We start from the raw sequence: 25,347 nt of genomic DNA on the forward strand, positions 1-25,347 counted from the left end.
CTAGTCCAGAAGCCAAATGGGTCGTTCCGACCCATAACAAATCTCAAAGTGCTGAACAAGTACATTTGGGTGCCTCGGTTTCATATGGAGACTTTACGTTCCATTATTTTAGCCATGGAGCCGGAGGATTTTATGGTATCCCTGGATATCCAGGATGCTTACCTACATGTTCCTATAGCACTGTCCCATCAGCGCTATGTCAGGTTTGCTATCTTCAAACAACTTTTTTTTTAGTTTCAGTCCCTACCATTTGGACTGGCCACAGCTCCCAGAGTATTCACCAAAATTATGGTGGTAATGGTAGCTTATCTCCATCAGCATTGGATAAGGATTTTTCCATACCTTGACAATTTATTAATCCTGGCACAATCTCAGGAATTGCTTCTGTGTCATCTGCAACAGACTTATAGCTTGTTTGCAGAGACACGGTTGGCTCATAAATTGGGCAAAGTCATCTCTGGTTCCGTCACAACAGATGACTCACTTGGGGGCTGTGTTGGATTCGAGCCTTCAGAGAGTAATTTTACCTTTGAACAAAATATCCAAAGTTCACTCGAAGGGTATCCATTCATGCAGCATGCGTGTGATGGGATTGATGATATCAACATTCGACATGGTGGAGTATGCTCAGTTCCACTCGAGGCCTCTGCAACTTCTGATCCTTGCCAAACGGAATGGTTTTCATCAGATAATAAAAACGCAGTAAGCTGGAAGTAACGAGGTCATTAGCCTGGTGGCTACAGACATCCCATCTGGACAAGGGAAGACCCTTTTGGATATCAGATTGTGAAATTCTGACAACGGATGCCAGCCTTCAGGGCTGGGGAGTTGTGTCAGAAGGGAGTTGCTTCTAGGGGCAGTGGACCAAGGAAGAAAGTTGCCTGGCAATAAATATATTGGAACTTCGGGCCATATACGTGGCACTTATTCAGGCAAAGGATATTCTTCAGGGGAAACCAGTTTAAATCTGCACGGACAATGCGACGGCAGTAGCGTACCTCAATGTACCTCAGCCATCCAGGAGGAAGTCGCAGCCAAAAAGCAACGAAGGAGGTAAGTCGCACGTTAAAGTGGGCAGAACGTCATCTTCCAGCCTTGTTTGCAGTGTTCATTCCGGGAGTCCTAAACTGGGAAGTGGATTTTCTCAGTCGACATACCATTCTTGCAAACAAATGGGCTTTACACCCTGAGGTCTTCCAGATAGACAAGAAGGGGTTACTGGAGATAGATCTCATGGCGTCCCGTCAGAACAACAAAGTTCCTGCATACAGGTCAAGAACAAAGGATCCCAAAACAATCTCTGTGGATGCCCTGTCAGTGAGATGGGACTTTTGTCATGCCTATGTATTTCCACCAATCACCCTATTACCCAGGGTGATGTGAAAGACAAAACAAGGAAGGGGTGCCGTGATTATAATAGTATCGGCTTGGCCCAGAAGACATTGGTACACAGATCTGCAGAGTATGTCTATGGATGCTCCATTCCTACTCCCTCAACGTCCAGATCTACTTTCTCAGGATCCTTGCTATCACAAGCACCTGGATCGACTGTCTTTGATGGCGTGGCTCTTGAGACTTCCATCCTGAAGGCAAGAGGAGTCTCACAACATGAAATACAAACTATGCTCAGAGCAAGGAAACCTTCCTCAGCTCGCATTTATCACTGAATATGGCAAGCCTATATTCAATGGTGTAGTGACTGGAAATTTGACCCTAGGTCTTTCAGAGTTCCAGAATCTTAGCATTCCTTTAAGCAGGAATGGACAAAGGTTTACGGGTGGCTTCCTTGAGAGTACAGGTGTCAGCATTGACTGTATGGTTCCAAAAGAAAATTGCTAACCTACAGGATGTGCGCACTTTTTTCCAGGGAATGCTGCATATTCAACCTCCTTTTGTTCCTCCTGCAGTGTCTTGGGACTTAAACTTAGTCCTAAAGGCCCATCAAGTTGCACTATTTGAACCACTAAAACGAGTGGAGCTTAAATGGTTGACAGCTAAAGTTCTCTTTCTACTGGCCATTGCTTCACCTAGAAGAGTTTCAGATTTAGGGGCTTGTTACGTCATCCTCCTTTTCTGGTTTGTTTGGTTTTGTTTTTTATCCAGATAGAGCGGTTCTCAGAACCAAATCTGGGTATCTTCCTAAGGTGGTGTCTAGATTCCACCTTAACAAAGAAATTGTAGTCCCGGCCTTCCAGGAGCCGGACCTTTGTGCGGGAGATGCATCATTGGACGTAGTCCGTGCCTTAAGGATCTACGTGGATCGTACCAATGCCATCAGAAAAACAGACTCTTTTTGTTCTCTACGGATTTCAGAAGAGAGGGTGGCCTGCTGATAAGACACTGCCGAGGTGGCTTTGGATGACTATTTCAGAAGCATATTCTCAAGCTGATCTCCCTGTACCGGCTAATGTCTGCTCACTCTACTCGTAAGGTAGGTCCGTCATGGGCAGCACAATGTGGTGCTTAGGCAAAACAGATATGTAAGGCAGCCACATGGTCTTCCATTAACACATTCATTAGACATTATGCCTTTGATACCTTTTGCCTCACAGGACGCTGAATTTGGGGCGAACGATTCTCCTGTCCAATCAGGAGCATCCCCACCACTAAATTGCTCTGGGACATCCCATCCTGTGGATAACCTGTGGACCCTGCCGGAGAAATAATCGTTATGGTAAAACTTACCGTTGATAACGCTATTTCTCCTAAGTCCACCGGGATCCTACCCTGACACACCTGATTTGAGAATCCTTTCACTCACTAACCTCTTCCTTCTTGTACGGAAGCGTGCTCCTGTCTTGACCTTTAGAAAACTGATTTGCCTAATCCAGGAGGTCTTGAAAGCTTTGACCATTTGGTGCAAATCTGCTGTCGCATCATCATATCCCGATGTTATCCTGTGGACTTAGGAGGAATACCGTTATCAACGGTGAGTTTTACCATAACGATTATATTTAAATACCCATCCTGCTCCTAAATGCTGGCCTAAATCGTTTCTACATTCTGCTGTATGCAACAGTGGAGCTTGTTCTTCCCTGTAAGAAAAATGTTTTGTTGGACAACTTTTCATCTATTGTTGAAAAATGACTAGGTCCCATTGGTGATCCTGTATATAAACCAATATATGTTTTCTGCTGTCGCCCCATTAGAAAATGTTTAACTCTCTTGAGAGCCCTGTTAATACTGGAGAATATTTTGGGGAAGATTTATAAAGTCTTGGAAAGAGACAAAGTACCAACCAATCTGCTACTAACTCCTTTTTCTAGCACAGCTTGTACAATCACAGAAGCGGATTGATTGGTACTTTATCTCCAAGATTTGATAAATCTCCCCCATTTAGGGTTCCTGCAGTATTCTGCAGAGCATAAGGGGTATATTCAATTGAAGTCGGATCCATTCCGACATGCATTTGTCGGAATGGTTCCGACCATCCCTATTGAAATCTCCTCTCAATTCGACTTTTTCAAGTCGAATTGAGATGAGCGACCCAGAGGAGGAGAGGGGGGGCGAGCTGCGGGGAGACCAGCAGGGACAGCCGCCGGCAGACGCAGGAGATCAGCGCTACAGTAGCGCTGCAGGAGGATGTCACACAGCTGCCCGACCTCACGGCAGTGTCCCCCCGGCTCCAGCAAGCGTGATCTCACTTGCTGGAGCCGGGTGGAAGCTGCCGTGAGCGGCGCGGCTGTGTGACATCCTGCTGTAGCGCTGATCTTCCCTGGCTGCCCGCGACTGTCCCCCCGTCTTCCTGCGGCTCTCCCCCCTCTCCTGCTCTAATCCCCCATCTCGGTCCGACATTTTTTTAAGTCGGACTGAGATGGCCGAAAAGGCACGTGGATCGGGAGATATTACTCCGACTTCAATTGAATATACCCCTAAATCTCTTCCACATCAACACTGACTTATTAATTATAGGTTCAGTATTAAACTTACTAGGCAGGCAATATTAATTATTAGAAGTAGTTTTTCATGATGGGGGTACCATTTAGATTACGTACTTGTGGCACTTCACATTTGTTCACTAAACCTTTTCTCTGGTTTGATGTTCAGTTTTGCAAAGCGCAGATTGATGCATTGCATGCATTATATTCTTCATAGGCGTAAAAATAAATATGACGGTTTCCACAGTGGCGGGTTTGTAATTGTGGTTTTGCTTTTAATACAGCCTAATGCTTTAAACTGTGTATAAAACGGTCAATAAACATGGTTTTGCAAAAGCACACTTTAGTAAATCTCCCCTCTCATCTTTGTCACTGCAGCTTGTGTTCTAGTAGAGAATTTAGTTGTGTGGATTCACGATAACTAAATGAACAACATAAACATTTAATAGAGGTGTATCTTTGTAGAAATACAGTACTTTTTCATTGTACAAATAATCACTTGTTGTGGGAGGTTTATTTCCTTTTTATTTTTAGATTGTAAGCTGCTTTTGTGAGCAGGGTTCTTACCTTTTATTACATTTTCAGTTTTTGCAATGCATGTTAAAATTTCATGGATTAATATATGTTCACTTTCATTTTACAGGGTTCACAAATTAAAAGTAAGGGTCAGTGGATCACGCTTCCAGCACCAATGGATACTATTAATGTTCACATTCGCGGTGGCAGCATTCTGCCCAGACTGGTAAGAAGCTGTAACATTTGGACCGTAAACTGTATGTGCTAGAAATAGTAAACCGCTCTGTAAACACTTAACGGGCCCATACATCAGGCATCGAGGCAATTCCCCATTCTGCCAATGCCTGGGTCGAGTAATAAGCAAAATCCAACAAATTGTACAGTCTTTATTCATTTTGTGGGTTGGAGTCGGAGATTTAGAACATGTATTTTCCCCCATTAAAATCAATGATCATCTGAGTCTGGCGATCGGCTCATTGAATCGGAAATCGCCGGTTAATGTATGGTCCGCATTACTCAAAAGACAGTGTTCTATACTACATTTTCATGTCGCTATTTGGAAGTAGTAGCATTATGGGAGTTGTATGTAAATTGATGGCTTGGATGGTTTCAATGCAGAGATGATATAAGACCATTTGAGTTTCTAGACACCGGTTAGGACAAATTAGAAACCCGAGGGCTGATGAGAAATTTCTCTGCACAGCGGGCCTGATTCATGTTGGTAAGTAAAGCAAATAAACAAGCAACTGGGCAAAACCATGCTGCACTGCAGGTTGAGCAGATGTAACATGTGCAGAGAGATTTAGATTTGGGTGGGTTATATTTTTTTCTGTGCAGGGTAAATACCTGCTTTTGCATGTAGCCCACAAATGTTAGCTTGGTTTTTCCATTGCAATTTAGATGTCTGTTTGAATACACCCCACCCAAATGCAATTCTCTCTGCACATGTTACATCTGCCTGACCTGCAGTGGTGTAGCATGGTTTTGCCCAGTTGCTTTTGTGCTTTACTTAGAACATGAATCAGGCCCATAGTGCAACCCACTGCATCAGACCCTCAGTCTTTCATTATTACATTTTTTTTTTTTTAACATATTTTTATTGAAGCAATATATGCAATACATACAAAAAATTTCACAGTAGGTCAACCCTATATCAAATAGGAAAAAGCGAAAGGGGAGTAAATAATAATACAACAAAGTTCCCAATCAAGAGACATTTTAAAGACAGTCCAAACAACCATATTACACTTATATGGAACATGTCTCTCTGGGCTCAGTAAACATTAGATTAAGAGCTGGTCTGGTCAGCTGCCCCAGACACAAAAGGGTTCATTATTACATTTTGACATAACCATTGTTATAAAACTGATTCCTTGATCTCGTAATAAAGAAATCTTAGTGACATATAAGCCATTACAGTGAAAGCTTTCCTTAATTACAGTTTGATTTTAGAACTTTATAGTTATTCATTCAGAGTTGTTTTTGTTAGTATTTGGTTTTTTTTTTTTCTGTTTAATACATTCACCATTGGGCATGAATACTAATAGGGACTATTTAAAAAAAAAACTTCCCACTCTCATGGAGAAAGACAAAGTGTCTGTACTTGCATGATGCAGCCATATTTACTGCTAATGCAAGAATCTGAACGGTTGCAAGTGAGAAGCTGCCCCTCCCCCAAAAACTGTTTTTACATCCACAGCTGAAACAGTCAGTCATTCTTACTTATGCTGGGCATGGGTGTGGTATGTTAGGTAGATTAGACTTAGGTCAACAAGTATCTAGGTCGACCAATATTGGTCGACAGTAAGTAGGTCGACAGACACTATAGGTTGACATGAGAAAAGGTCGACATGAGTTTGTTTTTTTAACTTTTTTTGCATTTTCTCCGCACAGTGATCGGGAACCCTAGTTAGTGCACTATGTTCCCTCGCATGGCTTTGGGAAGGTCACTCGCTTAACTACCGCTGTGTTCGGCACAGAATACCATTCCCAATTCTAGTTCACATGGATCATCAAGTATGAAAAAGTGATAAAAAATTTTTTTTAAACTCATGTTGACCTTTTGTCATGTCGACCTAGAGTCCCTGCCGACCTAGAAACCATGTCGACCTGCTTACTGTCGACCTACTTAAAGACTGGATCCCGCTGGGCATACACACTACTATAATCTAGCCAATCTGCCTGATCGCGGCAGCCTGCCAAGATAATTGTAATGCGTATACGGGCGACTGATCCGATTATATCGATGGGTTTGGCATTCCGGATCGTCCAGCATGTCTGCACAATGCAATATTTTTTGTCGCTAAAAGTCTGCTGCATTGGGCAGTGTATGCCCTACCATGGCCAACCGACAGACATTTTTCCCCTATTTCTTCACATGGGAAGGAACAGGGAAATGTCTCCTCCCTGGGGGGCGGAGCGCCGATAACATGCGACTTACACTGTGAGAGAGCGCTCACAGTATATGTCCCTGATATCTGCAAAATTCGAGGTTGCCACATAAAATGCCTGTCGGGCTGACAGACATGTTATGTGGCCATGTATGCCCAGCTTTATACCTAAACTATGCAAGAGATCAGTAGGAAACTGGATTCCCTTTGCTGTAAGTGTGACTCAGAATAGCATGGAAATCTATCTACATGGTCACCACACTTCCACGAGCTAGATCTCTTGCATGCGACCACAGCATTACTGCCCTGTTGCTGCCCTGAAATGACGATTTAAACCGAAGAGAGCGCCAATCCAATCGGAGGGAGATGCACAAAAATGTGTACATTTATTACTGCATGCGGTGTGTGCTAAAACTCGCTATTTACAGCTGTATAAGGAGCAGCGACTGACTCAGATTCAAGCTCTCTGTGTACTCCTCACATTGAAATGTCTTGGGATCTAGGAGGTGTTGCGACACTACTTCAACTCTCCCTCTCCCCCCCCCCCTACCTTCCCCTTCTGTTGGCACCATTGCATAGTTAACTACTCTTCTGGTCTTCTCTCCGGGAGAAGCCTGGAGATGAGACACTTGGCACTTCTGAGGACAGGCTGTCACTAGGTCCAACACCCCCAAAATGCTGTGATTCATGAGACCATGGGAGGAGATGGGGTTCAATGCCATGAATAGCCCCACCCCCTCCATTCGGTGCCATGATTCCATGTGTAATCTCCTCATCCTGCGGGTTGGAGGGGGGAGATGCTGTCACTTCTTTTCCATAAGTGTGGAGGACTACCCGAAAAAAATCGTGAGTAGCCAAGTATGAACCATTTTAACAAAGAGATGCTTATTTTTTTATTTTTAAATAAAACATCTTTATTTGAAGCATCAGGTCAAAAATACATAAACAATACTCCTAAACAAACATCATATCGTACATACATATCAGAGCAGATCTTTAGGCAGGAATCGGGTGAGCCATGAAACATGTTGCAAGATTCTAAATAAGTGAGACTGTTTTTTTTAATATTGGTTTTATTTTAATGGATCCACATTTTTGTTTGTATTTATTATCTGAATTCTTAGTGCCAACTGTCTAGTTACATTTATATTGTTTTATTAAATTAGGTTCAGGTATGGTTTACAGGTAATTTTAGTGAGTTTCACCTGTACTATCTGGTAATAGAATTTCAGAGAGGCACTGAATGGGAATTTAGTATGAGACTTTATCATGAGGCCTTACTGTAGACAAATCACATGGCCCTATGTGGGCACTGCTATTATGTGGTGTTAGAACTGCTGATATCGGAGAAGCCTTGATGCGGCTCAGCAGCTAAACATGTCTTTGCAAACGCATGCAACCAATTTATCTGAAAATCTATTACCATATAAGTTCAGGTATGGTTACAGGTAATTTTAGTGTGCTGGGGGGATACCTGGAAGGGGGAATGTTATTGGGGGCTGTTTGTTTGTGACCCCTCCCCTTTTCTAGAATCTGATATATAATTATCTCAAGAAATGATTGAGCAACTGCCACTGTTTGTCTGTACTAGTGAAGTCACATGAGTTGTCCTTAACACCAGGCCTATTGGTGAGCCTTGAGGACTGATGTTGGGAACATTGCGCTTAAAGTCCATGCCGGAGATTATCTTATTATTCTAAAGCAGAGTACATACTATGCGATGTGTGTACCCAGCGACATCGTGCCCATTTGGACCCGGCGAGGGAGCCAGTTTCAGCAAGTGCTTCCAGTGACGGTGAGGGCATGCTGCATTTAGCAGCATGGCCCTCGCTAACGACATTCCCCATCGAGACTGCATGTAGGGCCCGACTGAGGATTTCGCTGACGACCTGTGGGAGCGCGCATAGTCAGCGACCTAGTTGGTACACACTAGACGATATGCCCGATCAGTGTTGAAAGCAGGGTGGTACGTAGTACCATTAAGAAATATGATGGTGGTACTCTGTACCACCAGCCCACCACTGGGACATCATTTATAAGGGTCATTTTTGTGTGTGGGACATAAAATGGTGTCAGTGGCATAACTGTGTGTGGCATAATATGTAATGGGCATTACGGTGTGTGACATAATGAGTAAGGGGCATTATGGTGTGTGGCATAATGTGGCCATGCCCCTATTGTCATGTAGCCACTCCCCTAGCTTTGTGTGGCTACGCCCCACATGACCACGCCCATTTTTACTATCTGTACTACTAAGAAAATATACTTGCACCACTGTGCCCGGTATGTCGATCCCAGTTTAACATATTACAGGCAGAACCAAGGTAAGATGACATCCACATACATCCTGCCACACACCCCTTCTAACAAAGACATATCCAAGTTCTGTCAGTAAGTCAGTCATTGTGTCATTCATGCTGCAAATGCTTTCTCTGAATGTTTATGTTGTACTTGTATTGAGTTAGATTAGAATACCCTCAGTATTGTCTCCCCTGTCTTTCCAGGTGCCAGGTATGACTACACAGGAAACCCGCAACAATAGTCTGACACTGGTGGTGGCACTTACGGATCAGGGATTTGCCCGGGGAGATCTATTTTGGGATGATGGAGACAGTTTGGAAACCATTGAAAGGAGAGATTATACTCAACTGATGTTCATTGCTACAAATGTAAGGGCTGTGATCTAATAATACTTGTTGTTGGTACTACAATTGAGCATGTTTTCAGTTCATACTGGTTCTGTGTCGCAGAATGCACTGCTGAGCGAGGTGTTGCACGTGAACTGCCAAGCAGACAGCCTAAAGCTGGAATCAGTGGAAGTGTACGGGGTGCTCAGTCTTCCCACCAAAGTGCTGGTTAACCAGGTGGCCACTGAAGATTTCACATACAAAGCAGATACCAAGGTACTTCTGTCTTGTACAAATCCACCATTTATGTTTACATAATCCAAGCACTTTATGAATGAAAGTAGCTGCACAATGCAGACCTATGTGAAAGCACTGTATGCAGGGGGGCCCCCAAACCCTTCAGTGTGTGTCATGCAATGCAGCGCTGTAATTAGGGCATGCAGTGTGCACTTTAACCAAGGTGTTTTGCGATGGGCACCAACTGAGTGTTGTCATTTAAGATTGAAGGAGTTTGTATACTCCCAGCTGGCACTCTGCAGTGGCCCACGGTTGTCCCTTTTTCACCCTTCCCATCCAAAAAATTACTGACAGGGATAGAAATCCCTATAGCAAACCAAAAGCGCTGCTACTACCCATAATTACTACAATTAGTATTGATAATTTTCCTTATGCTCAAATTCACAATCGATTTTAATCTTTTTATTCACAAAAAGAATTTCAATAAAAAACTATGAATAAAATGCTGCAGCATATATAATATACAATACAGTTGCACGTATCTAACACATCTAAAATTCCTATAGGCTTGCCAATATCCTATTCATATATTTAAACTCCATAATGAGTCCTTTTAGCTAAACAGTGTCCACAGATAATAAATGTGTCCCAGTGGATCATATATATAGATGCTTCTTTTAGCACTAACATGCAGCGCTAATTCCGTGATCCCAATAAATGACTACTCATGAGTTAGGTAATTTCCTGAAAATGTCCCAAGTTCATTTGGATTCCTGTTTTAGGTAATTTCCTGAAAATGTCCCAAGTTCATTTGGATTCCTTTTTTACATGTGTGCACACATTAAAATAACTTTACTGGTAATTACCATATATACTTGCTATTACGTCACCTCCCAGGTAGTACAATGCTTGTATGGGTCCAATGATCAGGCTCCCTCTGCTGGTATGATCCTTAATGTGCAGGTATAGAAGCAATAGATGGCTCAAATGCATTCACTCACGGTGTTCAGGCTTCCTCTGCTGGTGATGGCCCGTATTGCAAACACACTGTGGGACGAATTTACATAGTCCAATGTATCAGTAATCTGGAGGTGCTCGTTTCTTGGCACAGTCAGTTGAAAATGCGTTTCTCCGCCTCAGTGCTCCCTCAGCGGCTTCCTCTGTTCAAATGACTGTGCTTCACCCAGTCTCTTTGTATTGCGTTCATGGTTCAGATCTCTTGCGCCACCTTGCGCACTAGCTCGTGCATTCCAAGCCTCAATCTGGACTCCGTCCTTATATCTCCTTCGGCGGTCATATTGCCACTTGTGTTCAAGCCTCATTCTTATATCATAATATATACAAGCCTCATTATGGATATTGGCGGCCATATTGCCATTCGTATTCAAGCCTCATTCTTATATCATAATATATACAAGCCTCAGTATGGATACTGGCCATATTGCCATTCATAGTCAAGCCTCATTCCTATATCATAATATATACAAGCCTCAAACATACATATAGCGCTACATATATATATATATATATATATATATATATATATATACATACACACACACACACACACACTTTCTTTTAATATACACACATACCCCACATATTCCATTATCTAGTTTCATTTATTATTAATCTAAGTATTTACCCTATAATTTGTAGCCCTTAACGGTACACATTATATATATATAGCGCTATGTCATACACTAAAAATAATTAAACATATTAATATTTAATTAATAAATCATATACACATATATCTCATCCACCCTACAAATGCCTGCTTAAAAAAACAGTACTTGTAATACATTGTGTGCATTTGTTTGTTTTTATATGTGTCCCACCATTGTATTTGATTTGTAATTAATACATTTATATTCAAACTTTTTGATATACCTCCTCTGCTCTGGTATAATAATATATTTATTTTTGTATAGGTTCTCTCAGTATCGAAGCTCCATCTACCTATAGGAATCCAGTTTACAATCACATGGTCTTGATGCTGCAGTTTACAGACTGGGATCTTTTATTGCTGAAGCTGCTAAATATATGGTACCATAGAGGGAAACGCATTGAAATGTGGGACATTCTAAATTTGGGCATTTTTATTATCAAGATGATGTGCAATAATACCAGAAAATCATGTATATGCAATTATTGCGTGATTTACAGTTCTGACTTCTGTTATTGTCATTTGCAGTTCAGGGTAATATTTGCTGCTGGAAATACACTGGAAACTTTGCTGCCTACAAACATTGTAAGATATCTAAATTTCTGTTTTTGTAAAAATATTATTACCCTTTTGCCCAAAAATTTCCTTTGGGTCTGCACATTGCACAGGACTGCGTATACTCCATGTCCTTTTACTGTTCTTTTAATAAACTTACAAGAAAATCTTTTTTCTCTTGTATCATTAGATTCCATGGTGCTTCTGTTTATTACGGGAATTTTACTTATTTGCTGTTGTGCATTTTTATGTCTATAAACTGATCTCCCATCTCGTAGCTGCACACTAATTTGCCTGGGAGTAAACTTCCAGCAAATAAAGAGGGGCGCTGTCTGTGCCAATCAATGAAACAACGTGAATTTATTACCAATAAAATTTCATATAGTTTATTTAAAAGACTCAAATATCACACATATATGCTGCAGCATAAATATTCAATCAAAAAACCATGATTAAATTATATAATTTCTCAATTCATATATTTGCATATTCCCCCAATTCATATCATACAATTTAATATGTGCCACAAACTTATAAAACCTTTATATAGGACCATTCCTTTGTAATGTCCACTGGACTACATATAAGTATTATAGAGGTATGGGCTGATCTTCGAACACTATGCGTTCAAGTGTCCTGGAAATTGCTTTAAGATGGTTAATGAATAATGTGTGCACACACTGATTGATATAGTAAATGTTATCATATATATAGATCACTCATATCACCTCCAGCTGATTTCCATATTAAAAGTACTCCGTAATTCCACTCCCTCTGCTGGTCCTTTTCCGTTTAGTGCAGACTATCTGGAGTATTGAGTCTTTTGCAGGCATCCACAGTGCTCCAGCTCCCTCTGCTGGTACTTAGCCGCTATTGCAAATGCACTGATGATTACGCCGTGAATAGGTGCGGGTTTCAAATGGTGATGAATAAAGATGATATGACCTGGCTCAGTCACCTTGAAAACTCGTTTCTCCGCCCTCTACCACATCAGGGGTTTCCTCAGTTCGAATGACTGCTCAGTGGACTCCGTTTTAATAGTCCCTGTAATTTGTAAATCCCGTGCAGATTAGCGCATGCGCACTTACTTGTGCGTTCCAAGATTCACTTTCAGCCCATTCCTTTTATAGACTGCGGCAGCCATTTTCCCAGCCCATACCATACCTCATTTTCATGTCTGAACATAATTTCAAAGGTGTTTCCTAGAAAACCAAGCCTCGTTTTGAATCCCGGTGGCCATCTTTAATTTTAAATAAACCACTTTTATTTATATTCCACACCTAGTTTTCAAACTCAATTAAAAATTAACACTACTTATACGGCACATTTAAAATACATATATTTCTCTATCGTCCTAGTGGATGCTGGGGTTCCTGAAAGGACCAGGGGAATAGCGGCTCCGCAGGAGACAGGGCACAAAAAGTAAAGCTTTTAACCATGTGGTGTGTACTGGCTCCTCCCCCTATGACCCTCCTCCAAGCCTCAGTTAGGTTTTTGTGCCCGGCCGAGAAGGGTGCAATCTAGGTGGCTCTCCTAAAGAGCTGCTTAGAAAAAGTTTAGCTAGGTTTTTTATTTTACAGTGATTCCTGCTGGCAACAGGATCACTGCAGCGAGGGACTTAGGGGAGAAGGAGTCAACTCACCTGCGTGCAGGATGGATTGGCTTCTTGGCTACTGGACATCAAGCTCCAGAGGGACGATCACAGGTACAGCCTGGATGGGTCACCGGAGCCGCGCCGCCGGCCCCCTTGCAGATGCTGAAGACAGAAGATGGTCCAGAATCGGCGGCAGAAGACTCCTCAGTCTTCTTAAGGTAGCGCACAGCACTGCAGCTGTGCGCCATTGCTCTCAGCACACTTCACACGGCAGTCACTGAGGGTGCAGGGCGCTGGGGGGGGGGCGCCCTGGGCAGCAATGAGAAACCTTTTTTAGGCATAAAATACCTCACATATAGCCTCCGGGGGCTATATGGAGATATTTAACCCCTGCCTGAATCCATTGAAGAGCGGGAGACGAGCCCGCCGAAAAAGGGGCGGGGCCTATCTCCTCAGCACACGGCGCCATTTTCCTCTCACAGCTCCGCTGGTCAGGAAGGCTCCCAGTCTCTCCCCTGCACTGCACTACAGAAACAGGGTAAAACAAGAGAGGGGGGGCAAAATTGTGGCATTATATATATTTAAAGCAGCTATATAGGGAGCACTTATTATAAGGCTATCCCTGTCATATATAGCGCTTTTGGTGTGTGCTGGCAGACTCTCCCTCTGTCTCCCCAAAGGGCTAGTGGGGTCCTGTCTTCGTTTAGAGCATTCCCTGTGTGTCTGCTGTGTGTCGGTACGTGTGTGTCGACATGTATGAGGACGATATTGGTGTGGAGGCGGAGCAATTGCCAAATATGGGGATGTCACCTCCTAGGGGGTCGACACCAGAATGGATGCCTTTATTTATGGAATTACGGGATAGTGTCAACACGCTAAAGCAGTCGTTTGACGACATGAGACGGCCGGACAATCAATTAGTGCCTGTCCAGGCGCCTCAAACACCGTCAGGGGCTGTAAAACGCCCTTTGCCTCAGTCGGTCGACACAGACCCAGACACAGGCACTGATTCCAGTGGTGACGGTGACGAATCAACCGTATTTTCCAGTAGGGCCACACGTTATATGATTTTGGCAATGAAGGAGGCGTTACATATAGCTGATACTACAGGTACCACTAAACAGGGTATTATGTGGGGTGTGAAAAAACTACCTATAGTTTTTCCTGAATCAGAAGAATTAAATGAGGTGTGTGATGAAGCGTGGGTTGCCCCCGATAAAAAAATGCTAATTTCAAAGAAGTTATTGGCTTTATACCCTTTCCCGCCAGAGGTTAGGGCGCGCTGGGAAACACCTCCTAGGGTGGACAAGGCGCTCACACGCTTATCAAAACAAGTGGCGTTACCCTCTCCTGAGACGGCCGCACTTAAAGATCCAGCAGATAGGAGGATGGAAAATATCCAAAAAAGTATATACACACATACAGGTGTTATACTACGACCAGCTATAGCGACAGCCTGGATGTGCAGTGCTGGAGTAGCTTGGTCAGAGTCCCTGATTGAAAATATTGATACCCTGGATAGGGACAATGTTTTACTGTCTTTGGAGCAAATAAAGGATGCATTTCTTTATATGCGTGATGCACAGAGGGATATCTGCACGCTGGCATCACGGGTAAGTGCTATGTCCATTTCGGCCAGAAGAAGTTTATGGACGCGACAGTGGTCAGGCGATGCGGACTCAAAACGGCATATGGAAGTTTTGCCGTATAAAGGGGAGGAGTTATTTGGAGTCGGTCTATCGGATTTGGTGGCCACGGCTACAGCCGGGAAATCCACCTTTTTACCTCAAGTCACTCCCCAACAGAAAAAGACACCGACTTTTCAACCGCAGCCCTTTCGTTCCTTTAAAAACAAGAGAGCAAAGGGATATTCATATCTGCCACGAGGCAGAGGAAAGGGGAAGAGACAGCAACAGGCAGCTCCTTCCCAGGAACAGAAGCCCTCCCCCGCATGACGCTGGGGCTTCTCAAGCGGACTCGGGGGCGGTCGTCTCAAGAATTTCAGCGCGCAGTGGGCTCACTCGCAGGTAGATCCCTGGATCCTGCAGATAATATCTCAGGGGTACAGGTTAGAACTAGAGACGTCTCCACCTCGCCGTTTCCTGAAGTCTGCTTTACCAACGTCCCCCTCCGACAGGGTGACGGTCTTGGAAGCCATTCACAAGCTGTACTCTCAGCAGGTGATAGTCAAAGTACCCCTTTTACAACAGGAAAAGGGGTATTATTCCACTCTATTTGTGGTACCGAAGCCGGACGGCTCGGTAAGACCTATTCTAAATCTGAAATCCCTGAACCTGTACATAAAAAAGTTCAAGTTCAAGATGGAGTCACTCAGAGCGGTGATAGCGAACCTGGAAGAAGGGGACTTTATGGTATCCTTGGACATCAAGGATGCGTATCTCCACGTCCCAATTTACCCCTCACACCAGGGGTACCTCAGGTTCGTCGTACAAAACTGTCACTATCAGTTTCAGACGCTGCCGTTTGGATTGTCCACGGCACCTCGGGTCTTTACCAAAGTAATGGCCGAGATGATGATTCTTCTTCGAAGAAAAGGCGTGTTAATTATCCCATACTTGGACGATCTCCTAATAAGGGCAAGGTCAAGAGAACAGCTAGAGATGGGAGTAGCACTGTCTCAAGAAGTGCTAAAACAGCACGGGTGGATTTTGAATATTCCAAAATCCCAGTTAATTCCGACAACACGTCTGCTGTTCCTAGGGATGATTCTGGACACGGTTCAGAAAAAGGTATTTCTCCCGGAGGAAAAAAGCCAAGGAGTTATCCGAACTTGTCAGGAACCTCCTAAAGCCAGGAAAGGTGTCTGTACATCAATGCACAAGAGTCCTGGGAAAAATGGTGGCTTCTTACGAAGCAATTCCATTCGGCAGATTCCACGCAAGAATTTTCCAGAGGGATCTCCTCGACAAATGGTCAGGGTCGCATCTGCAGATGCACCGGCGGATAACCCTGTCTCCAAGGACAAGGGTATCTCTTCTGTGGTGGTTGCAGAGCGCTCATCTATTGGAGGGCCGCAGATTCGGCATACAGGATTGGATCCTGGTGACCACGGACGCCAGCCTGAGAGGCTGGGGAGCAGTCACACAAGGAAGGAACTTCCAGGGCGTGTGGTCGAGCCTGGAGATGTCTCTTCACATAAACATTCTGGAACTAAGAGCAATCTACAATGCTCTAAGTCAGGCAGAACCTCTGCTTCTAGGAAAACCGGTGTTGATCCAGTCGGACAACATCACGGCAGTCGCCCATGTAAACAGACAGGGCGGTACAAGAAGCAGGAGTGCAATGGCAGAAGCTGCGAGGATTCTTCGCTGGGCGGAGAATCATGTGATGGCACTGTCAGCAGTGTTCATCCCGGGAGTGGACAACTGGGAAGCAGACTTCCTCAGCAGACACGACCTTCACCCGGGAGAGTGGGGACTTCATCCAGAAGTTTTCCACATGCTTGTAACCCGTTGGGAAAGACCAATGGTGGACATGATGGCGTCTCGCCTCAACAAAAAACTGGACAGGTATTGCGCCAGGTCAAGAGACCCGCAGGCAATAGCTGTGGACGCGCTGGTAACGCCTTGGGTGTACCAGTCGGTGTATGTGTTTCCTCCTCTGCCTCTCATACCAAAGGTATTGAGAATTATAAGGAAAAGAGGAGTAAGAACGATACTAGTGGCTCCGGATTGGCCAAGAAGGACTTGGTACCCGGAACTTCAAGAGATGATCACGGACGATCCGTGGCCTCTACCTCTGAGAAGGGACCTGCTTCAGCAAGGTCCCTGTCTGTTTCAAGACTTACCGCGGCTGCGTTTGACGGCATGGCGGTTGAACGCCGGATCCTAAAGGGAAAAGGCATTCCGGAAGAAGTCATTCCTACTTTGATTAAAGCAAGGAAGGAAGTAACCGCGAAACATTATCACCGCATTTGGCGAAAATATGTTGCGTGGTGCGAGGATCGGAGTGCTCCGACGGAGGAATTTCAACTGGGTCGATTCCTGCATTTCCTGCAATCAGGATTGTCTATGGGTCTCAAGTTGGGATCTATTAAGGTTCAAATTTCGGCCCTGTCAATATTCTTCCAAAAAGAATTGGCCTCAGTTCCTGAGGTCCAGACTTTTGTTAAGGGTGTACTGCGTATACAGCCCCCTGTAGTGCCTCCGGTGGCACCGTGGGATCTAAACGTAGTTTTAGATTTCCTCAAATCCCATTGGTTTGAACCACTAAAAAAGGTGGATTTGAAATATCTCACATGGAAAGTGTCCATGCTACTAGCCCTGGCTTCAGCCAGGAGAGTGTCAGAACTGGCGGCTTTATCTTACAAAAGCCCATATCTAATTTTCCATTCGGATAGGGCAGAACTGCGGACGCGTCCGCATTTTCTCCCTAAGGTGGTATCAGCGTTTCACCTGAACCAGCCTATTGTAGTGCCTGCGGCTACAAGCGACTTGGAGGACTCCAAGTTGTTGGACGTTGTTAGAGCTTTAAAAATATACATTTCAAGGACGGCTGGAGTCAGAAAATCTGACTCGCTGTTTATACTGTATGCACCCAACAAGCTGGGTGCTCCTGCTTCTAAGCAGTCGATTGCTCGTTGGATTTGTAGCACAATTCAACTTGCACATTCTGTGGCAGGCTTGCCACAGCCAAAATCTGTAAAAGCCCATTCCACAAGGAAGGTGGGCTCATCTTGGGCGGCTGCCCGAGGGGTCTCGGCATTACAACTCTACCGAGCAGCTACGTGGTCGGGGGAGAACACGTTTGTAAAATTCTACAAATTTGATACCCTGGCAAAAGAGGACCTGGAGTTCTCTCATTCGGTGTTGCAGAGTCATCCGCACTCTCCCGCCCGTTTGGGAGCTTTGGTATAATCCCCATGGTCCTTTCAGGAACCCCAGCATCCACTAGGACGATAGAGAAAATAAGAATTTACTTACCGATAATTCTATTTCTCGGAGTCCGTAGTGGATGCTGGGCGCCCATCCCAAGTGCGGATTATCTGCAATAATTGTACATAGTTATTGTTGCCTTCATCGGGTTATTGTTGTAGGAAGCCATCTTTCAGAGGCTCCTCTGTTATCATACTGTTAACTGGGTTTTAGATCACAAGTTGTACGGTGTGATTGGTGTGGCTGGTATGAGTCTTACCCGGGATTCAAGATCCTTCCTTATTGTGTACGCTCGTCCGGGCACAGTACCTAACTGAGGCTTGGAGGAGGGTCATAGGGGGAGGAGCCAGTACACACCACATGGTTAAAAGCTTTACTTTTTGTGCCCTGTCTCCTGCGGAGCCGCTATTCCCCTGGTCCTTTCAGGAACCCCAGCATCCACTACGGACTCCGAGAAATAGAATTATCGGTAAGTAAATTCTTATTATTTATCCCCTCTCATTTACTTAATCCACATATGCAGTACCCACAACTCTACTGTATAAAAATCATTTTATATATATATATATATAATATATAATATATAAATAGCAATTGTGGCAGCACTCCATAATAACAACGATTACTTGCCTGGTGCCCTCCTAGGTACCTCAATAGCTTAAGGTCCAAAATAGCAAGCAGATGGGCGGCACTCAGAAATAATGTCAGGCAACAAGCAGGGTGAGGCAACGTTTCGAAGTGTTTACTTCTTCATCAGGACAATATAAACAGTGAAACACAAACCTTATAAATGCTCACAGCGTGTCAGAACAGCTCCGGCGCGGGTGCCGACGCCCACATATGACGTCATCACCGCTCGTCGCGTAACCGGGGCAACCATAAACAAAAATCCACAGTTTCAGACAAGATCAGCGGAATGCCGATCTATGTGTAGCAAATACAAACAGTAACACAATACCATACAGATACAAACAATTAGTGAATGTATTTAAAAACATATTGCAGCGGTTTGGAACAGGGAGTCCGTACCCAACCTTACTGAAAGATGGCAGACATAAAGATGAGAATACTGATAAAACAGAGCATATCAAGGATATAAACAGCACACCGATAATGTTACAACAAGTACAATTCAGAGAAAACAATGGAGTCCCAGGGTTTCGTTAAGTCCCCGGGGAGCAAGTGTTTGTAACTCATAAATCCATCTGGATTCTTTCTGTAGCAATCTGAGCGATCTATCACCGCCATGCTGTCTCAAAGGTTCATGATCAATTATCATGTATTTTAAACAGGCAACACTATGCTTTGCCTGTAAGAAATGGCGTGAGACTGGTTGGTCACTCCGACCAGTCGCTAAGGCGTTCCTAATGGCCATTCTATGGTTGGCAATCCTCTCGCGTAGGGTGCGGTCGGTCTTGCCAACATAGTTGAGGCCACAGGGGCAAGTAATCATATAAATGATAAATTTAGTGGTACATGTGACCCTATGCTGAATAAAGTATTTTTTACCACTAAAGGGGTTATGAAAAAATTTACCAGCGGTGAGAGCTCTGCAAGTCGTACAATTGAGACATCTAAAACAACCTTTCTGTAGTGTCAGAAAAGCGAACGAAAGAGTAGCAGAACTGCTAATAAATAATTATTTGCAGTTTCTGAGTAGCTCCAGACCTACTCACAGATTGCGATCAGCTCAGTCCGTTTAGTTCCTGGTTTGACGTCACAAACACGCCCTGCGTTCAGCTAGCCACTCCCCCGTTTCTCCAGACACTCCTGCATTTTTCCCTGACACGCCTACGTTTTTTATCACACTCCCGGAAAACGCTCAGTTACCACCCAGGAACGCCCATTTCCTGTCAATCACTCACCAATCATTAGTGCGACTGAAAAGCGCAGCAGAATCCACAGCAAAGTTAAATAACTAAGCGCATGCACATTTTGCAACAAATCGCAGCATAGCGAAAATTTGCAATGAGCGAACAACTCGGAATGACCCCCTATGTGCTTTGCAAGTATCACCGGAGTTCTGTTTTCTAAACCATTTGCATTCATTTACAAAGTTATTCCACGTTTTGTAATCAGAGATTTTATTTGCTTTAAACCTTCTGCATTCAGCCATCAGGGGTAATAACACACCAGCCAATCAGCTCCAATATGTAAATTGACAGTTAAGAGCTGACTGGCTGGTGCGTTAACACCTTTCACTTATCACTGCTTTATCACTTCTCCAGGCTTAATACATCTGCCCCATTCGTTTCAATTCCACATGAACCTTACCTATATGATGGTTTCTCACAATATGGAACCTCTGAAGAAATGTATCCTCTAAGGCAGACGTCGTCTTCAGTTGGTATTCACTATTCATGTAGGAGATCACATCGTCCTGAAGATGCATGTTTGTTTGGGAATATTAACAAGGTCATCATTACAGAACAGCGGTTCAACCAGACTCGTGTAACCTATGTCACATTCTATCCCTTGCGTCTCTCAGCTACATCATCTCCCCTGCTGCGTCTCAGTCACACTATCACCTACTCCCTGTGTCGTCTCTGAGCACACCATCACCTACCCCAGCATCTTCTCTGAGCACACCACCACCTACCCCTGCGTCTTCTCTGAGCACACCATCACCTCCCCCTGTATCATATCTCAACACCCCATCACCTCCCCCTGCGTAGTCTGTGAGCACACCATTACCTCTTCATGTGTCGTCTCAGCACACCATCACCTCTCCCTGCTTCATCTCTCTGCACACCATCATCTCCCACCCATCGTCGTCTCTCAGCCAAACCATTATCTCCTCCTGCATTGTTTCCCCCATCATTCTATTATCATTAATTCAATTGTTTTGAGCATCTAAAAAATGCTGTCTACACAGGACTTTTTAGATGCTTAAACAATGGTCACTATTCATTTGTGTTTGGGTGGCCATGCACATCACGCATGTCGCACCCAAACAGATCAGGTTTAGCCGCCTACAAACAGTTAAACCCGTTTAAACTGAGAACAGCTGAACCCGTCTAAACTCCCGTTTAGACAACCAAAGTGCTGGGTTTCCACACGTTTATTCTCGCACCTCAGGAGACTGCGAGAAAAAATTTCAGCCCCATGTCTACTGGGCTTCTAAACGGAGCAACCATTGAAGTTCTCTGTGGTGTGCCCCCTGGTGGTAGCCACGGGGAAATACTATTGAATATGCCCCTTTGTCCCCCTGTGTGTCTCTCCCTCCCCCCCTAGTTCCTTGCCTCTCTGTGTGTCTCAACTACTCCCTTTTATTGTGTGTGTGTGTGTGTGTGTGTGTGTGTGTGTGTGTGTGTGTGTGTGTGTGTGTGTGTCCCAGGGCCGGCTCAAGCTTATTTATTTTGGCAAGCAAAAACAAATTTTGCCGCCCCTTGATGGGATAAACTTTGTAAAGGGACAGCGTGCGCTGAAAAGAAAAGAGCTTGGTCATACAATTTTAACCCCAAGTGTATAGGGTAATAGTGGGTGACAGGGAGGTAGCATATAACTGGGGAGACGGGGATGACAGGGATATAGTGGGTGACTGAGGCAGGGATGACAGGGGATATAGTGGGTGACTGAGGCATGGGTGACAGGGAGAGAGTGGGTGACTGAGGCAGGGGTGACAGGAAGATCTGGAGTGACTGAGGCAGTGGTGACGGGGACAGTAGGTGACTAAGGCAGGGGTGACATTGAGATAGTTGGTGACTGAGGCGGGGGTGACAGGGAAAGAGTGGGTCGCTGAGGCGGAGGAGACATGGAGTCGGTGGCTGAGGCAGGGGGGACAGGGAGATAGGGGGTGGCTGAGGCAGGGGGGACAGGGAGATAGGGGGTGGCTGAGGTAGGGGGGACAGGGAGATAGGGGTGACAGGGAAAGAGTGGGTGACTGAGGCAGGGGTGACAGGGAAAGAGTGGGTCGCTGAAGCGGAGGAGACATGGAGAGAGTCGGTGGCAGGGGGGAAGTGGGTGGCTGAGGCGGGGGGACAGGGAGCGAGTGGGTGGCTGAGTCAGGGGGGATAGGGAGGGAGTCACAAGAGAGATTGTACAGACACCAGGAGCGCGCACACACACACACACACACACACACACACACACACACACTGTACAGGGAGAGCTGGCAGCCATGCAGAGGCACATACCTTCCACCTCTATCAACTCCCCCTAGGAGCTGGGATGTGGGCGGTCGCACAGCTGTGCATTTATGAGAGAGGACTCTGTCCAGGGTGGGCGGCAGCTGCGCTGTAGAGAGTGACTGTGATTTACTGTCTGCAGCAGCGCCCTCTACAGTCTGGTGCGCTACGTTTTCGTGTACTTCACATATGCGTCAGGCTGGCCCTGACAGCATCGCTTTCCCCTCACAACACCCCACTCATCACAGCACCCGTCTCTCCTCACAGCACCTCTCCCCTCTCAGCACAGCGCAATACAGTGCAGCAACACAGTCCCCTCACAATACAGCACCCCTCTCACCTCACAACACAGATCTCCACATCCTAGTCAGCAACATGGCTCCTCCAGTGGCAGGCAGGTGAGGAGGAATCGCTTTACAGGGAGAGCGGTCGGATAATTCGGGGTGTGTGGCTTAATTGCAGGCTTGGCCACAACCCCTAAATAAAAAAACATACTGAAAAATGATGCCCCTACTAGCAGATGTATGGGGATGGGGATCACTGTGATCACATCACCTCCTCCCCACCCTTCCACCTACAGGTAGAGAACTACCACTGTAGCCTCCAGTCATTCTCCACTGTCTCCACTCAAGAGTGCATCCCAGCACATATGTAATGGACATTAGCGTGTGCTAGCTGCTGCTCCCGGCTGACAGCCTCAGCTGAGGAAGGGGGGAGGGAGCGGACCCCTCCAGCAAGCAAGGACCATTCCAGCTCCTCTGCAGGGAGCGGGATGCTGGCATTGCGGTCAAGCTCCCTCCCAGCAGCAGCACATAAAGCGGGAGGGAGGCAGGAAGCTGCATGCTGCAAGAGCGCCGCTGAGCACCACAGGGCATAGCTCGGCCGCACAGTGGTAACGGGAGAGCAGGCAGCAGCGCAATAGTGGAGTTGGGCAGGTACAAAACCTTGGCCGGTGACACCCCCTATGCTGGGCTTGCCACGGCACCCAGGGCATGTGCCCTGCTCGACTCCCCCCTAGTTACGCCTCTGTTTGGGAGTAAATGGTCGATTGTCATTTGCTCTCATCCAGTACCAGATTTTCACTCCAACCAGCCAGATCTGGCAGATAATTGTATAGTCAAGTGTATGCCCAGCTTGAGTCATTTCCTTCATTAACCCCATGATTTAAAACCAAACCCAAAGAATAGCATGTTTTGTCATAGCAAAAATGTTTCCTCATACTTCCCCCTCCTCTAATCAGGTATACATAGTTACTGACATATACTTTATTTCCAGGGGAACATTGCTACATTGTGTGTGTGTGCATACATTTAAGCAGGTTATATTTAGTGGAGTCTACATAGTCCTAAATGCTTTACAACACCGTCAAAATATGACCACTAAATATTTGTGTTTTAAATACACTACATGGCCAAATTGATGTGGGCAATGCTTCTAATTTGTACCCCTTTCACATCGCTAAAATAACCCGGTATATTGCCAGGTTGACCTGGGTGGAAGTGTGATGTGAATGGGCCAGGTTGAAATACTCTGGGTCGAGCAACCCAGCAATAAAGGAGGGTTTTACACAGGTTATTCCCCTGTCAGATGCGATGTGAATGGGTTACCTGGGTCATTGTGAGCCAGGACCCGTTCATACTATGGAGAAGACGGCGTGGAGATGATCTCATCTCTAAGCACCGCCTCTGCAGCCGCCCTGATGACGTCAGCACCGCCTCTGTCCCCGCCCACTATGACAACTGGACCCGGCTTATTACTGGGTCGGATTGCCAGTGTGAACGAGGTCTCATGGCGGGTCGCACCCTGGAAGGACTCTTTTACAATTCCCGGGTGCGACCTGTGTTAGTGATGTAAAAGGGGTATTAGTGGCTCACAACTACAGTCTTCAAGGCACACTAACAGTCCAGGTATTAAGGAGAGCCATACTTGAGCACAGGTGACTTAATTAGTAACATTGTTATTTTGATTTATCCATCTGTGCTCAAGCATAGATATCAGTAAAACCTAGACTGTTAGTGTGCCTTGAGGACTGTTCTTATTAGTTTATATGGGCAATTCAGCCAAATGCTAACAGGTATATAAGACCAAGCATTCAGCCATGCAGTCTTATTAATCACACATTAGCAGTAGAATGGGGCATACTGAAGAGATCTGCGTGGCACTGTCATAGGATGCCACCTTTCCAAAAAAACAGCTCCTCAACTTTCTGCCCGTTCTCCAATCAACTGAGGTCCAAATTTATTAAGTGATAAAGTAGAGCCGGATAAAGGGGGAGATGTACTAAGCCTTAAAAAGTGATAAATTGCACGGTGATAAAGTACCAACCACCCAGCTCCTAATTGCCATGTTATAGGCTGTGTTTGAAAAATGACAGGCAGGAGCTGGTTGATTGGTACTTTATCATTCACCACTTTATCACGTTTCAAGGCTTAGGTTATCCGGCCCAAAGAGTGATACATTACCAGCCAACCAGCTCCTGTCATTTTTCTAACACATCCTGTAACACGGCAGTTAGGAAGCTGATTAGCTGGTACTTTATCACTCTTTATCCGTCTCCACTCTTTCAGTTTTCAAGGCTTAATACATTTGGGCCTAAGTTTTGCTGGAAACATTTATGAGAAACAGCTTGGCAGGGTAGCTGTAGGCTACACATCTTGCAGATTAATTGTAAAGGTGAGTGACGCTAGGTCATCATCTATAACCCATGGTTGCAGTATCTGCCAATGGACTGCAACATACAGTATGTACATAAATGCTGTGCACTAACACACTTTCACTTCCTATATTGAAACCTTCGTTGAGAATGCTGCAGCCCTTTGAAACACTATATACACCACTTAAAAAAATCAATATACCATA

General features: G+C 45.0%; 1 protein-coding gene across 2 annotated transcripts in view; it reads left to right on the plus strand.

Annotated features, from left to right (window-relative positions):
• Positions 1-12,044, plus strand: part of GAA (alpha glucosidase) — a 66,565-nt gene extending 54,521 nt beyond the window's left edge. For both annotated transcript variants that reach the window (XM_063960751.1, XM_063960752.1), the window contains exons 17-20: positions 4,522-4,620; positions 9,289-9,453; positions 9,535-9,687; positions 11,583-12,044. In XM_063960751.1, the coding sequence (XP_063816821.1) occupies positions 4,522-4,620; positions 9,289-9,453; positions 9,535-9,687; positions 11,583-11,645 (480 nt within the window). In that variant the 3' untranslated portion in view covers positions 11,646-12,044. The remainder of the gene's footprint in view (positions 1-4,521; positions 4,621-9,288; positions 9,454-9,534; positions 9,688-11,582) is intronic.
• Positions 12,045-25,347: the final 13,303 nt, after the last annotated feature.

The sequence above is a fragment of the Pseudophryne corroboree genome, chromosome 3, assembly GCF_028390025.1.
Source record: "Pseudophryne corroboree isolate aPseCor3 chromosome 3, aPseCor3.hap2, whole genome shotgun sequence".
Taxonomy (NCBI): domain Eukaryota; kingdom Metazoa; phylum Chordata; class Amphibia; order Anura; family Myobatrachidae; genus Pseudophryne; species Pseudophryne corroboree.